The sequence below is a fragment of the Pyrus communis genome, chromosome 14 (assembly GCF_963583255.1).
Source record: "Pyrus communis chromosome 14, drPyrComm1.1, whole genome shotgun sequence".
Taxonomy (NCBI): Eukaryota; Viridiplantae; Streptophyta; class Magnoliopsida; order Rosales; family Rosaceae; genus Pyrus; species Pyrus communis.
This window is the reverse complement of record NC_084816.1, coordinates 17275576-17293248: the sequence shown is the minus strand read 5'-3', so window position 1 is coordinate 17293248 and position 17673 is coordinate 17275576. Positions and strand designations below refer to the sequence as shown.

At 37.2% G+C, this 17673-nt stretch overlaps 1 protein-coding gene across 2 annotated transcripts; it reads right to left on the bottom strand.

Annotated features, from left to right (window-relative positions):
- Nucleotides 1–2977, bottom strand: LOC137716355 (scarecrow-like protein 21). 2 transcript variants are annotated; one of them, XM_068455794.1, is made up of 2 exons: nt 2837–2977; nt 1–2009 (listed from the first exon to the last, which is right to left on the bottom strand). In XM_068455794.1, the coding sequence occupies exon 2, from the start codon at nt 1795–1797 to the stop codon at nt 187–189; it is 1611 nt and encodes a 536-aa protein (XP_068311895.1). In that variant the 5' UTR covers nt 1798–2009; nt 2837–2977; the 3' UTR covers nt 1–186. The 2 variants fall into 2 exon arrangements, with proteins under 2 accessions (XP_068311895.1, XP_068311896.1); XM_068455795.1 differs by lacking the exon at nt 2837–2977 and adding an exon at nt 2656–2781.
- Nucleotides 2978–17673: the final 14696 nt, after the last annotated feature.

Genomic DNA, 17673 nt, shown 5'->3' with positions numbered 1-17673 from the left:
TATACGAAAAAGGCTCATTTATTTCTGCTAAAGCATAACCCTTGCAAGTTGCAACATAACATAACTATCACTCTGCCAAAGATAACTTATCCCAACGAGAATAAAAAACGAAAGACAGAGTTCAAACAAGCAGAAGATAACTTAGGGTTCAATACAAGACCAAGAAACACAAATTTTCAAGTGTTTTTACCTCCATGCACAAGAGGCAACCAGTGGTTGATTCATCCAGCCGAGATATAAAGCTCCGTCTACCTCTTCAAGCGTATACTTCTCAGAATAACCCTGCAGTAGAGTCTTGATTGTTGCATTTACGAAGGAGCTCAGAGGACAAGGCGAAAACCCAGCCATAATGAATCGTGACCTCCACTTACTGAGAAGCTCATAACGTTCTACCCTTTCCGCCCCTTCACAAGCTATAATGTTAACAATTTCTCGTGCCAGACAGTGCTGCTCGACATTGATCCGCTCCCTATGCTCCCTTGGCAGAGCTACATCAATTGAATCAAATACAGCCCTAAAATAGCTCAGAGTGTCAATGAAACGGGGAAGGAAAGGGGCTGTGTTGGTGTTTGATTCTTGTTCAACAAGAGTCACCACCTTGGGTGACAAACTCTTAGCAAGCCTCATCAACCGGTCCCTGTGATTATGACTACTCACACTCTCATCTGGCATGTGGTGCAGCATGAAGGCAAAATTCACTGCAATAGCCTCGCCAGGTCGAATCTCAAGGTCCTCAAGTTGAACCTCGGAGCCAAAAATTCCAGTAGCATGGAACTCAAAGGGTACCTTACATGACTCCGCAAGCCTTGACAACCTCTGTCCCACAACACCAAGTCCCCCTCCCCGAACATAAGCTGATGCGGAATCATCTATGCCCGTGATCCTAATCTGTGGGGGTCCTCCTGGCCGAGCAGCTAAAGCCTGGATTAAAGTAATCCACTGAGTACCTTGAGCTACCTGAAAATCAATTATATGAACTCTACTTTCATCCTTCATAGCTTCTGCAATCGCCCCATTTGCTGACATATATCCGAACTTGAAATATGGGCAGATTTCATAAAGCATATGCATGTACGAGAGGAGTTCAGCACTGGCAGGTTCCTTGCATCTTAGGGATGCACAGATAGAACTCCCCGACGAGGCCAACCTTGCAATAAGACCTTCCAAAGTGTAAGCTCCTAAACGTTGGATTGGCTCACCTGAAACTGACACCATCTGACGTAGGTCTGAGATCAACCATTCAGTCGTTGACATATCATTGTTTGCCAATGCTTTTGCACATGCGCAAAGCACTTCTGTCAAGTCACCTCTGGAGATCATCAACATCATCTGCTCCCGGTGTTCTGCTTCTGAATAAATTTGATTCACCCCAGCCTCATCTATGATGTCGTACACGTCAAAGGCATCTGAATCATTTCCCAGCAAAGCATTTTGCAGTTCCCTAATTTTGTGACCCAGGTCATCCGTATCAGTTGACATGCACGACTGGTTGACAGGAGAGCCACCAGACTGGTAGGAATGCAAATCTGGATGTGAAGCTGGACTTCCATGTCCTGAGAAATTTAAACTTGATGCAGAACTGCGACCAGGGTAGGCACTGGTTCCCGAGGATGACTCAAGGGTGGAGTGCTGTTCAAATCTTTGAACTGAAAGCTTAGTTCCTTGGATAACCTCATCAGAGGCTTGATGGTCAGCATTCTGGAAGGAAGGCCAACAATAAGACTCCAGCTCTTCCACAGGCTGTTCTCCGAACGGATGAGAAACATTCGGGATTACATGCTTGTAAGATTCTTGCATTTTCAGGATAGCCAATTCGTTTGATTGATCATAACCAAATGAAATGCTATTGAGCTTTTCTGGCACAAAATTTCCCAAATTAACTGACAACTCTTGTCATTTTAAGACTGAACCTTGACCACATCATAACATGCAGATCCATCATAACCATCTTGGAAACGTTTGTGCAAACTCTGGTAGAAAACGGTGGCATATTAAAGAGAGTGCATACTCTGCAGAAAACGGTAACAAGACAATAAGTGTTATCAAGACGAACAAAGATAATATATTTCAAAGATTCTAGTGAAAAGTATTGAAGCAATCTCTTTGAGATGCCCACACGTTCTAGCTAATGTTGTCAAAATAATTTTTATCTTCGAGGCGTTTTAGCATAAACTGTAAAGTCGAAAAGGAGGACAATCCTACAGATATATGGGAATCGAGCGCATAATTTTCAGCTCAATCATTGCTGTAGCTTTATAACTCTCAGTTTATATTAAGAAAATGTTCAGAGTAATCTGAAACTTCATTTCTGGTTTGAACAAAAAATCAAGACCTTGAATTTAACCTTAAAATTATGAAACCATCGCCATATCTTTATTCAAACAAAAACAGAAAACAAGTTCAAACTAAAAGGGTTTCTCCTTTTTCCTGCATTTGTGGGAGCTAAAAGATCCCACTCCTCACCACAATTCAACAGCCAACCTATGAACCACCTTTAATGAAAACCGGAAGACCTCGGCTTCGCCAAGTTGGTTAGAACAGCGTGCTTCTCACTATGCACGCAAATTCAAATCCCACTCCCCCAAGTTTACATGAATTTAGCGTAAAATATCATATCGTTTGTTAAAAAAATGAAAAGCCGAGACGAAATACTACCTCTCACTCTCACAACACAAGTTCATGCTTGAAATAACAAATTCAAAGCTACTAAATTTACCACCAAGTTATCACCTTCATCAAATAATCTAATTTGAAGAACAATAAAATAAAATAAAGAAATTAAAAGTATGAGATTTGGTGAAAACCCGTTTGAGTTTCTGATGAGTTTTTGACAGACCTGAAGATGTGGTGTGTGGTTGATGATCACCCTTGAGCTTCAGTTTTCGTGTTCTCCTTTGCTTCTGAGTGCAAATGTAAATATCCAAAGTCTGTCGGTAAAACATCACCTCCCACCTAATTTCCGTCTTGTAACACTGCTTATCTAACAAAAACCTCGTTCTTTTCGTGAATTACAATGCTACCACTGACAGTACGACGTTAGCGCGTAAAATAAACCCGTTATTTCTTTTATATCTTTGTTTTCATACCCATCATCGTCCTTTTTGTTGAGAAAGAAAGGTTCAAGGGGAGAGAGAGGCTGCGCTGTTTTAGGAACATGGCATATTATGTCTTTATGAGGACTTCAAAGAGGGATTTTAATCTTCTTTTTTTTATGACTTTTACAGATCTCTCACTAGCGGAATTGTATTATAGTCCCTTGTCAAGGTTGACTTGTGACATGAGAGTCTACTTATGAAAAATTAATAAAATGTTCGGCGATGATTTTGCAGTCATTTCTGTTTAGAGTATTAATCATACATTGGAGAAAGAATGAACATTACATGTACTTGTAAGTAATTGAGTTACATTTTGTATTATTATTTGGGGATTTAATTTGCGTTGGTTGGTATAAGTTTCTTGATTTGTCTTATTTTAGTTCGTGAAAGTTCTTTCTTTTTTTTTTTTTTCCCTCCCCGGAAATTAAGGGTTGGATAATCATGAAGCATCTGATGAACCCCCGAATCTGTTCTGTGTCGGAGTCAACTCACCATCTGAATCATTTAACTACCACCTGCATCTGCACAAACCCACTGTTGCAATTCATTCATCCTCGCCGTCACATTCACTTGCGCAACTCCGTCTGTCTGCACAATCCACTCCTGATTTGCAATTTAACCACTTGTACTTGCATTCCTATGATGTGAAAAATCGCAACGTCTGCACCATTGCCGCATCTCCCTACACACAACCTGTTGCTCACATTCTACATGAGCAGTTTGTTCTATGTGTGAAGGTTAATGACCACACGTGCTCCACATCATCCGATTTGTGTTGTTCACGTGTTAAGCTTGAAAATTGACCACATGTGAGGGGTGTGTTGAGAGTATCAATCCCACATCGAGGATAAAAACAACCTTGCATGTGCTTATAAGTAATTGTGTTACCTACCATATTGGCAATAAATTTTATGTTCGAACTTCAACTTTTTTCACTTCCACATAGACATGGTTATCCTTTTCCATCGGATTGATTGACATAGTTATCCTTGTAAGTAATTGAATAATGTGTTTCTATTTCCACTTAGTACTACAGCCTAGTGGTATTCCATTTCACTTGGAAGTGACAGGTTTTAGGTTCGCTTCTCGTCAAAGGCGAAGTTAAACCATATTATTATGGCAAGCATATTGTAAGGCTTAGCCCACTCCTCTACCCACTTAGTGTAAATACTATCGTTTGTTGAAAAAAAAAAGAATTATGTGCTTCAATTAGTCATGCATAATTATAGTAAGAATTTTATAAACTAAAGCCCAAAGACAAAGGGAGTAATCATGTTGTTTAACTTGAATTTACAAGAAGAAAAATGAGAAACACAAACTTTTTATTATTTTTGCACATTTTTGTTTAATCATGTTCATTCTTTTCATTTGATTTATTCAAATTTGATAGTAAAAAAATAAAAGGTGTGATCGTGTGAGAGATGCTAAAAAAATGTGTGTTCAGCTTCCTACAAAAAAAAAAAAAGAAAAAAAGAAAAAAGGATTATTTCAAGGTAATTTTCAGTTTTTTTCTAGTGAGTATTTTAATTTTTGTTGGTGTGTTACGGAGTCCTCTTAGGTCTTATTTATAGTCGGTATCTTCGTTAATGTTGTTGAGCACAAAATTCACATTGATATGAACACTAGTTGGTTAGTTCCTATTTGAAGTCGGCTCTGCTCATTGTCAATGAGTGTCCTATTCATTATATTGCAGGTTTTATGAGTAGAATTTCTCAGATACCATTTATTAGGAATATAGTTCATTGGCCTTTGGAATGCCATTTGAGCCTTCAAAGTTTGTGTGTGGATGATCTCAAGATTTGGATACGTTCCGTTGCTCATCCTCGAACTTGTCTCTCTCAAACCCATCAGTATATCGTCAACTAATTTGACTAGTTTTTTATGTTTTGTTCAAGTCTTTTAGATTGGGTCCCTCTTAAATATTGTTACAAGTATGCTTTTTGATATTCGATCGGTTCTTAAATATCAAATGAAATCTCTATCACTTCGTTTTAAAAATATTTTTCACAATAAATTGTATGTGAACTCTCAATTAATTGCTTTTTGCGTTTCTAGCAAAAGGAGTGCGACATCCTTACTTTATTTTCTTGCTCCTTGATTTGATAGATGTCGCTTATAACTTGGGTAAGAGTACTCTAGTATTGAAAATCGAATTCACCCAAATAAATAGAGCAATACCAAACTAACTTGAAGGCTCGAGGGCATGGTAGGTCTGCGTCCAAGTACATACAAGAATTCCCCAGAACCGTTTTTTCTGGCCACTTTATTCACAAGTCATACCATATATATATATATATATATATCAAATATATCTGTGATTATACGACGAATATGAGGGCCACAAGATGGAGAACCAACAAACACAACTTTGTGTCGTATATATCAATGAAGCATGACCCACGTACTTATATTACCCAAAACATATTTTGCAGGCTGAAAACATTTAAACCTTGTTTGACACGCTGTATAGAACATCAGATAGGACTAATTATATGAATTCAATTGTTTGGTGCCCTTATCGTAAATATAGTCATCCAACTATTAATCTGGGCCCACCTAAGTTGTCCCCTCCAAGGCGTCGGTCTAATTAGTCGGCTTCACAAAACGCTTGGTTTGGCGAATCTGAGTTGACACCGTTGGAATTGTCTTCTCCAACAAATGTTTTTCTTCGTTGTCTTTTTCTTCTTCTTCTTCTTCTTCTTCTTCTTCTGCCGTTTGAGTTTTCTGGGTTTTCTCCATCACCAAGGACTTGGGTATTTTTACTGCAGACCAATTTCAACAGAAAACTTTTGATTTTTTCTCATGTGCTTCTGAGCTTTTTGCTTTTCTGGGTTGAGGGTTTTAAATAAAGTGTAAATCTTCGTCAGATTTTATCTTGATTTTCTGTTTGGTAATTACGGACTGCTGCGGCCATTACATTTTCGAGTGCTAGATTTTGGAGAGTGGATTTCACTGAATCGGGATCCATGTTTTCTAGAAATTGAAAAGTTTTCGGATTTGGAGCATGGATTGTAGTATTCTTCAGTATGATATGGGTTGATTCCAAATCTGGGAATACATAGTAGATGCAATCGCTGTTTTTTTTTTTTTTTTTGGATTTTGGGGAGGAAAGGGTTCGATTCAAGAGCTTATACTATGTATAACATAATGCTTCTCTTATGGAATTACATGAGACACATATAACTATGTGTTGCGATGGAAGTGCTATCTACCAAACTAGTCAATAAAAAATACTTAATTAATATACCAATTAATTAATTAATTTTCAACGGAAAAGCGGTTGATTTAGATTTCATGCAAACAACAAAATAGTTATTATTACACTTGACTTTGAAGACCAATTGGCAGGGTTGACTTGCCATAAATTTCAAAATATATGATACAAAATTCAAAAATTAATTCAAGATAAGGACCTTTGTCTATTAAAATTTGATTCAACAACTACAAACAAGGGTTTACTTTAAAAGTTATAATAACTTTAACTGTTGGATCAAATTTCAATGATCCGGATCCTCAAACTTAATAAATTAGGAGAAAGAGATCCGGAGCGGATCCCTTTTCCCTCTGTACCTCCTGCGTTGATTTTGTGAATAAAAGGCCAAAAGGCATTTCATCATAAATTCCATTCGCCTTTGGAATGCCATTTGAGTCTTTTAAGTTTGGGTGTGGGTTTCAAAATTTTGATGCGTGCCTTTGGAATGCCATTTGAGTCTTTTAGATTGGATACCTCTTAAATATTGTTACAAGTATCCCTTTTGACATTCGGTTCTTAAATGTATAATGAAATCTCTATCACGTCGTTTTAAAAATATTTTTCATGGAAAGTTATATGTCAAATCTTAATTAGTTGCGTTTTGCGTTTCTACAGAAAAGCAGTACGATAATCTTACTTTGTTTTCTTGCTCTTTGACTTGACAGGCGTTGCATATACACTTGAGCAATACTATTATAGTATTGAAAATCGAATTTACCCAAATAAATTGAGCATATTACCAAACTAATTAGGTTCGAAGGAATGGCAGGTCTCTGTCCAAGTATATACAAGAATCCCCAGAACCGTTATTTCTGGCCACTTTATTCACAAGTCATACCATAAATATTAAATATCTGTAATTATACGACGAAGATGAGGGTCACAAGACGGAGAACCAACAAACACTACTTCATTTTTGTGTTGTATATATCAATGAAGCATGACCCACGTCCTTACCAAAAACACATTTGCAAGCTGAATACAATTAAGACCATACATAACACAATGCTTTTCTTAACGAATCACATAAATAACATATAACTATGTGTCTATATTTAACTTATAATTTCTCCGCATTAAACTTCTACATCTCGCGTTTACATCTCATGGCATTCTGTCGAAACTCAAAATCGAATAATTTTATGGCGGTGGAAGTGCTTTCTACCAAAACCAGTCAATAAAAATAATCTTAATTAATTAATTAAATTTCAACAGAAACGCGGTTGATTTAGACTTCATGCAAACAACAAAATAGTTATTATTACGCTTGACTTTGAAGACCAATTGGCAGGGTTGACTTGACATATGTATCAAAATATATGATACAAAATTCAAAAATTAATTCAAGATAAGGACCCTATCTACCTCCGGCGTTGATTTTGTGAATAAAAGGCCAAAAGGCATTTTATCATATATTGTCCTTGAGAAAGCAAAGGCCTTTAGGCTTTCGCAAGCAAAATACCAATTGATTGTGGAAACTGGAAAGTTGGTTGAATGTATCTGTACGCCTTTTATTTTCATATTGTTTTCATGGACTTCGGGTTTCGACTTTACTTTCGATCGAGCAATTATATTTAGATGGCGTTCAAACTGTAATAAGATATCGCGTCTGCAGTGCGTCATGCCGTCGTAATATGTAATATTATTATATGCATTATTGTAATGGGAATGAAGTTTGAAGTTAGTAATGTTGATGGCACATGATGCCAATCCTTTTTTGAAGTTACTATTGTAATGGGAATGAAGTTTGAGGTTACTACAGTTGATTACTAATGAACTTTTAAGATTAATTAATTTTCAAGATCTTCGAAAAGAGAACTCAAAAAGAAACCTCATCCGTAGACTACATTCTCACAATGCGAGATTGCACTTTTTCTAAAGAGGCTATGCACGTAGAGAGGGATGGTTATCAACCTTTTCATTCGGAGCTTCTCAATTTATCTTTTGGGCTCTATTTTTATTTGGGTTGATGTTTAACTTGGGGATTGGAATCATCACCAGATCAACTCTTTATAAATTCAACTAAACAAGAAATTGTTTTAACTGTTTGATTAACATTCGTCAAAATTTTAGTATTTAAGTGAGAAACATATATTATGTATTTATTAGATAATGATTAGATGAATAAACAATTTCAAATTTAGTTTTGCACATATGAAAAAAATCAACTCTTCCAAAAATCAACCAAATTTATATTTGCACATATAATCTTTGAAAATAGACGCTTCGGATTATCATACAGCATTGCAAAATCAAAAAGAAAGACGAATAGGTAAAACGAGAGAGTTTCTGACATTCCTCATATATAGGAGAGATGTTCATTGTGCTACAATTTTTTTTTTAAACTAAAATAAAATTACAAATATGATCATTTTAGGACACTTCACTTACTTACACACACGTGAATGTAAGGATAAACGAACTCTATACGACTGAGCATAAACTCCCACAAAATCCCTATTAGTATTCAAGCCTTTTGTTATATATGTGTTTCAATAAATTTGAGTGAGTTTGTTCTTATCATACTATGCACATATTAAAGCATGAAAAATGTGGTCAATATTAAGAATAGCCACCGACGTTACTTTGTTTGATCTTTCTGCTGCCTGTTTACTAAAAGTGTCGTCGGCCTGGCCATTTATACCGATGACTAACAAAGTAAATTTATTTTTTGAATAAACGATATTATCTACATTAAAGGAATGAAATAGTGGGCTAAGCCTCACAATGGGCTAGCAATAATGTGGTTTAAATTCATCTTTAGTGATAATCGAACCTAAGACCTCTCACTTACAAATAAAGAAGAATACTACTAAACTGTAGTATTAATTAAAAAGAACATATTGGACATTTTATTAGAGATAATCAAAACCCTTCAGGGACGTCTTTCACTGTTGATAGAAGTAGAAATGGAATACGTGAAGCAGACATTTATGAATTAAAGGTTTTAAAGTTGAGGGTTTGGAAGAATGTATGCCTCTTCAAAGTCAGCGGATTAGATGTCCAAATTAAAGGAGGAAAGCTGATCGTAGTGGGGACTTTTAGCAGCCATGATCAAGTTTAATAATTAAAGGGCAGCTTTGCTAATACTTTTTAGTTGCTGGAAAGTCAAGGATTCCCACAACTACTTTTTGATGAAAGATCAATTTGGGAATATTGATTGGGATTATTCATAAAAATACTACCTAGTAAGATTAATACACGTGGATTAAGCATGTTTAATACTCGAGTCCAAAAATATTCTTCACCTGCTTTAAATGAAGCAGACGTGACCTCAGTAAGTTGGCCTTTATATGCTGGACTCGAGTATTATACACGCTTAGTATAAAAGTTCAAGCTGCTAAACTCAGCATAGCTAGTAGGCCTCAAAGGCTTGGCAAAGACCAGAGCCATCCCTCAAACCTAGCAAGACCTGAAAGGTAAATTAGCCCAACAGATCTGGATAAGGATGAGATCCAACAGAGTAAAAGACGAGATAACAATTCCTATAGTCATGGCCCATTCATAGCCATGATCTCCGATGTGGTTACTAGCCTTCCTTATTTGGACCCTTGATGACACCAGTCATCATGTTTCCCTAACAGAAAGGAAGATGTTATCACATTGGTGTATCATTTTATATGATAATTGATGTGTACATGTCACGTTAATGAATGAAATTATCTGATTGGATGTTTATTGTATACATTATTTGCCACATGAGAATGACACGCAAATGTAGCATAAATATGTGGTCTCCCTAACATTACTCTTAGTGAAATAGCTAATTGATTTGATGACCGGGATAATGGGTTCCAATCACAGTACATTACACATACACTATTGAACCACCTCCGTGCTCATCCCTACAAGTATATAAGAACATGACCATAAACTATGAGAGGTAACTGTTCCTCCACAAAGAAACCTTAATCTCTTGAAATCTCATTAATATTCTTACTCATCGGAGAGTCCTTGGCTCCCACCACACTAGATGACAAACTCTAACGTATTTTTTTTGCTTGGTTATAATTGTAATTATATGTTCGTATGAAATTTGTTCCCGACCATTGTTTAGGTTAATAAATAATTTTGTATTTCGGTATAGGTTGATAAACATATTATTTTCTAACGAACGTTCATAGAAGTCACTTAAAACTACGATCTAATAATATTTCTCCATATTTATAAGTAATAAGACTTAATTTCGACTCTAGTGGTGACCGAAAACAGTGAGGATTTAGTGAGTTCTTGGCCAAGACCTTTTTGTTATCTGGTGTGCTCTCAAGGTGCCCAATTATGTAGTTCAGTCCCTCAATTTTCATGAAGTGGAGGGTTTAGTTCTAATCCGAGCTATTATGACTAGCAAGGGGATTCCAGCTTGGGGATGTGTTATTTCCTTCGCTTGTTGGTAGTGGTACCTTTGAAGATGGAAGAAACTTGAGCTATTTAATCTAAATTTTAGCTTCCCCATTGAATCGCAGAATATCACATGGAGTTTTGCCTCTGAAAAGTTCTCCACTGAATGTGTTGATGCCAAAAAGTCTAAATATGGGACATGTGAAAGGTGTACAATATGGGATAAGTAAGTTTTTCCCGTCAAAGAGGCTCAAAATTGTATTCTGATCGCCTAAAAGAGGGATAAGTAAGTTTATACAACAGTTGTTCAATATTCTGCAAGCATACATGCACAAAACATCATTGACAGATCCTATTCTGCCTGGCAGATTGAGAAAAAGCTTCCACATTGCTGCTTTTGTCCCACGAAATCGCACGCCAAAATGCACAGAGCAACTTATGCTTCAAATCAAGTTGCAGCATAAAATTGGATGAAATGTCCCCCATGCATCGAACCTTACGGAAAATGTACGTATTAATGCTAAAATTGGATGATTGCCAAGGGAGAAATCCACCCGGAAGAAAAAAAATTCGAAAAGGGAAAAGGAAACTGTGAATTAACAAGACAAGATCATAACAGCGAGTTTTCAGTCCAAGAAAAATAAAAGAACCAAAAAGATTCGCACTTTCGTTTTCCTCTTGCACTCCATTTTTTTTCTTGGAACCTTCTTTTCTTTTCTTTTTTTTTTTTTTTTTTTTTTTTGGGGAGTTCTTCGAACCTTTGGATTGAACAATTTAAAAGAGATTCAAGAGTCTAAGAAAACGAATTGTACTGGAATTGTATTCCCTTGTATATTCATTCAACTAGGTTTACATTTTTATATACTTATCAGTCAACACATTCCTATTCTATTGCCTACAATCAAGGCTGGACCAAAGACTAAACAAGGAAGTAAATAACTAATTATCAATTTACAATATATGGTAAATTAATCAGAGATTTCTTTCTCAACACTCCCCCTCAAGTTGGAGTGTATGTTAATGACACCCAACTTGCCAAGAGATTCAAGAGTCTAAGAAAACGAATTGTACTAGAATTGTATTTCCTTGCATATTCATTCAACTAGGTTTACATTTTTATATACATATCAGTCAACACATTCCTATTATATTGGCTACAATCAAGGCTGGACCAAAGACTAAACAAGGAAGTAAATAACTAATTATCAATTTACAATATATGGTAAATTAATCAGAGATTTCTTTCTCAACACTCCCCTTCAAGTTGAAGTGTATGTTAATGACACCCAACTTGCCAAGTAGAACCTGAAACCATGTCGAGCTTAGTGGTTTGATGAGCAAGTCTACAGGTTGATTCGAGGTTCGTATGTAAGTTGTTTTCACCATTCCTGTTTGAATCTTCTCACGCACTAAGTGGCAGTCTATCTTTATATGGTACATTCGTTCATGAAACACTGGATTTGAAGCAATGTGCATGGCAGCTTGATTATCACAAAATAGTGTGACAGATTGCATATGGTCCACCCGCAAGTCCTTCAAAATGTTCTTTAGCCATATAACTTTACAACATGTAGTAGCCATAGAACAATATTCTGCCTCTGCACTAGAACAAGATACGGTGCTTTGCTTCTTTGTTTTCTAGGAGATTGATGCTTGACCAAGGAAGATGCAATAACCGGTTATTGATCTTTTAGTGTCTTTACACCAAGCCTAATCAGCGTCACAAAAGGCTTGTAATTGTAACGAACCTGTAGAAGGTAAGAAAATTCCTTGTCCAGGAGATTGTCTGATGAACCTGAGAACCTTATGCACTGCTTCAAGGTGTGGTTGTCATGGCTTGTCCATGAATTGGCTCAACATATTAAGCACAAAAGTCATGTTAGGCCTTATGATGGTTAAGTAAATCAGCCTCCTTACGAGTCGCTTGCATGAAGAAGGGTCATGAAGGAGTGTCCCATCCGTTTGTGTAAGGGACAAGTTTGGTTCCACCGGGAACCGTGAGGGCTTCGCACCAAGGAACCCAGCATCTTTTAGTATCTCTAGTGCATATTTGTTTTGGCACAAAGCAATCCCCTGTTTTGATCTTGCAACTTCTATCCTCCAAAAATATTTAAGTTTTCCAAAATCCTTTAGCTTAAAATGTCGGGAAAGAAAGAGCTTAGTCTCTACAATTTCTCTCAAATTGTTTCCTGCAAGTATCACGTCATCAACATATACAAGTAATGCCATGAAATTACCTTGCTAGTTTTGGACGAACAATGAATAATTTGACCATGATTAATGAAAACAAACGGCCTTAAAAGCACTAGACATCTTGATAAACCATTGTCTCAAGGCCTGTTTTAGATTGTAAAGGGATTTGTTCAATTTGCATACTCAAGTCCCCCCACCCTTTTTTTCCAAACCTAGGAGCCAGAGACATATAAACATCTTCGTATAAGTCACCATGCAAAAAATACCTTGTTCACATCTAGTTGATGAAGATATCAACCACAAAGCGAGGCAACACTAAGGAGGACACGAACGGTGGTGAGTTGGCAACCGAAGCAAAAGTTTCCTGATAATTAAGCCCTTCGATTTGAATGTATCCTTTGGCAACTAGACGGGCTTTGTAGTGCTCGACGTTCCTGTTGGGTTTAAGCTTCAATTTATAGACCCATTTGCAGCTAATGGGACATTTGTGAGAAAGCAAGGGCACAAAAGTCCAAGTGCGATTATCCTGTAGTGCGACAATCTCTTGTTGTATGGCGTTACGCTATTTGGGATCCCAGACAGCCTGTAAAAAACTAGTGGGTTCTTTGATAATGGTGAGGTTGGCGAGGAAAGTTTTGTGAGTGGGGGAGACGATTATAGGATAAATAATGAGAGAGAGTGTGGGGTGTACCTGAGGATTGGACCATGCTTGTGGAAGATGTGGGAGCAACGCAGGATGGGAAGGCTACCTCGACGTGAAAGTCCTGCAAAAATATGGACGGTTTAGTCTGTCTAGTGCCACGACGAAGTGGAGAGGAGTGGTCAGGTGGTGAAGTGGTTGGAGATATGGAATGATAAGGTAGCAGGGTAGTGAAAGTGGTTGGGAATTATTTAGCGGTGGAGTGATAGTGGGTAAAAGAGATAGAGGTGAGGTGGGGTCAACAAATGAGGAAATATGGGTATCTGAATTGTCTCCTGGTGCAAGACGTGTGTGTAATTCGACTCAAGGGGAGAGTCCAAATCATACTGGATAGGTGAGTAGGTGGTGTTGGATGGGGTTGGGGCAACGGAAGTGGAATGCTTTTGGAATGGAAAATGATCTTCAAAAAACACAACATCCCCGGAAACAAATGTCTTATTTTGCTTTATATCAAACAATTTATAACCTTTTTGACCATATGGATATCCAAGAAAAATGCATTGTGTTGCTCGGGGGTCGAATTTAGAAGGGCTTTAGGCATGTGTAGAAGCAAAACAGAGGTTACCAAAAACCTTTAAATGGGAATAGTTAGGTGCTTTGTGGAATAGTTTTTTGTAGGGTGTTTTACCTTAGAGAAGCGGAGTAGGTGTTTTATTGATGAGGTAGGCTGAGGCTAAAATTGCATACCCCCAAAAACGTTTTGGCAAAGAGGTTTGGAAGAGCAAAGCCCAAGCAACATTGAGCAAGTGCCAGTGTTTACGTTCAGCAACACCATTCTGTTGTGGTGTGTTGACGCAACTAGATTGATGTATAATGCCTTTGAGAGCATAAAATTGTTCAAGTTTGAACTCAGGGCCATTGTCACTTTGTATTATTTGAACTTTAGTATTGAATTGAGTCTCAACCATTTGAATGAATTTGACTAAGATATCTTTTGTGTTGGATTTATGCTTCATCAAATAAACCCAAATGCTTCTAGAATGATCATCTACAATGGTAAGGAAATATTTGGCACCTGAAAGAAAAGCAACCTGATAACCACCCCAAATATCAATATGCAATAATTCAAAACATTATTGGTAGAAATAGAGCTCAATGGAAAGGGCGATCTTGTTTGTTTGGCCAATAGGCAAATAAAACATTTGTATTCAAGTCTTATTACTTAAAAATGGACATAACGGAGAGACTTTATGAGATGGGTGTCCTAGTCACTGGTGCCAAAGCTTTGGTGAGATGGTTTGGATACTGTTGCATTTTCCTTTCTTTGATGGGTTGAGGTAGTAGAGTCTCTCTATTTCAATTCCCGTCCCAATCATCTTCCCTGAGCGAAGGTCCTGGATGACAAAAAAACAGGTTAAGAAAATTGTGACATATAAGAAATCATAGGCTAGTTTACTGATGAAGATTAAATTCAATATAAAGAACGACACACATAGGACATCATCAAGGATAAGATTGTGAGAGAAAACAACTTGTCCAACATGAGTGACTTTGGCAACGGAACCATTAGGTAGTTCAACGGTATGGTTTTCAATAGCTTGTGAATGTGTAAGAAGACTAGCAAACTATGTGGCCTGTGACATCACTGGCCAGGATCATAATATTGTTAGTGCCTTTATAAGGAAAAAAGAAGCTTTACCTGAAAGTTCTTCATGACTAGAATGATTACCGACTTGATTGGCAAAGGATGACTTGTTATTGTTCAACATCTGAAGGATTTGCTTGCAATTCTCCTAAGAGAACGGGAAACTAGGCATTGTCTCCTGCTTTCCGTTTTCAACAAAATTCGAAAGTGTGGCCTTTCCATTCGCAAAAAGTGCACTTGAGATGTGCACGGCAGTTCTTGGTGGTGTGATTTGTTTTATTTTACTTTCCATATCGCACCTCATTGTCCTTTGCCACAGGTTCTTGTGACGAATTCTTCACTGCAAAGACAATAGCCTCCGGTTGTGTACTCTTCCCATTGGAAACCTCTGCCTAGCGTTCATGTCGAAAGACTAATGCATATGCCTTGTTTACCATAAGTAGTGGTTCAAGGAATAGAGTATTGCCTCGAATCATAGCATACGATTCGTTTAGTCCCATAAGGAACTTCATGGTTTTTTGAGTTTCAACATACAAGGTCATCTCCTTCTTCGTTTCACAACTGCATGCAGGAATAGAACATAAAACATCATGTTTTATAGACTTTTAAGTTTAGTGAGGTAAGAACTTACACTCATGTTGCCTTGGACACAATCATGGATCTCGTTCTCGACATGGAACAATTGGACTATATTCACATGTGAGAACCTTTCCTGCAAATCGGTCTATATATGTCTAACGTCATTTTAGTTGATGACGCTTCCTGAAATTTCTTATGACATGGAACCTATCAGCCATGTCTTGACCAAGTTGTTGCAACAATTCCATTGCTACAACTCCTCAGGATTGTTTTCACTTGGTTTCTTGATTGTCCCATCAACAAAGCTGAGTTTGTTCTTGACTGTTAAGGCCATACTCATGGATTGAACCCATGTGCTGTAGTTGTCTTCCACCAATGGTTGTGGCACAAGGATTGCAAGGGTTGGTCCAAGTGATGGAGATAAAGTGGATGGTTGGGATTTTCCCATTTTGAATGAAAAGTCATGCTTGAAATGGTTGACCTCGAGTCTAGCTTGTCGCCCATGATTGCGTCTGCCTTATAACTATGTTTTTTTTGTTTTTCCCAGATTAATGCTCTAGTACCATCTAAGAAAACGAATTGTACTGGAATTATATTTCCTTGTATATTCATTCAACTAGGTTTACATTCTTATATACATATCAGTCAACATATTCCTATTCTATTGCCTACAATCAAGGCTAGACCAAAGACTGTACAAGGAAGTAAATAACTAATTATCAATTTATAATATATGGTAAATCAATCAGAGATTTCTTTCTCAATAGAGAGTCCTAAAAAAGGATGGAGTATGAGGCATACCACATTCAGGATATTTCACATAGTTGTCATTTGATAAAACATGTCATGAACCTCCACGTACCTCACATCTTTTCTGTGTTATCTGTTAGTGTTCTTGGAAATTTTGTGATGCAAAACTTCTAATTCTAAGAGAAAATGATGATCGAAGAAGAAGAAGATAAGAGTGGTATTGATATTCTCTTCTCTGCAAATTAGCAGAGGAATGTTTCCATTTCATTCACACTAAAAACGTGGGACTGTAGTAATATCTGCTCAGTATCCTAGTTAGTTGCATAACTAGAATAATCTCAATTACAACCAAATGATCTCAGCCACTCATTTGATCATAATCTAGGATTCTCACATATGGCATCCATAGCCTTACCTCATTTTGCCTTACACTTGCCAATATTCTAGACTAAGTGAATGCACAATTTAGAACAAGGCTTGTTTCTAAAACAGATCATAACTTACAATTGAACATGCCCCTTTAAGTTTTGAGCTGAGTTTACTCCAAGTTTATCTTTGAGATAGTTGAACTTGTCCTTTGCCAAAGCTTTAAAATGTCTGCCACCTGCTCATTTGTAGGACAATATACTAGATCGATGATTCATTCCTATAAAGCATCTTTAATGAAGTGGTATCTTCGATCAACATGTTTGGTTTTTTTGGTGACACACAAGATTCTTAGTAATTGCTATTGCAGATATGTTATCACACTGCAATGGAGTAGCTTCAGTTTGAAGTTCTCCAAAGTCCTCCAGCACGAACTTGAGCTAAATTGCTTGTGCAGTGGCCTGAGATGCACTTATGTACTTAGCTTCTGCTATTGAAAGTGCTACACAGTTCTGTTTGGCAGAGGCCCATGAAAAAACACCACTGCCAAAGGAGAAGGCATATCCAAAAGTACTCTTGTTGTCATTAATCAATCCACCCCAATCACCATCACAAAATTTGATTAAAACAATATTCATTCCTTTCACATATTCCATCCCATAATCTAGAGCCCCTTTAACATATCTCAGCACCCTTCTTGCTGTCCCATAGTGCTTATTGGTGGGATTGTTCATGAATTTGGCAAGCAAGCTAGCAACATACATTATATAAGGCTTAGTGGATGTGAGATATAATAAGTTGCCAACCGCTTTCC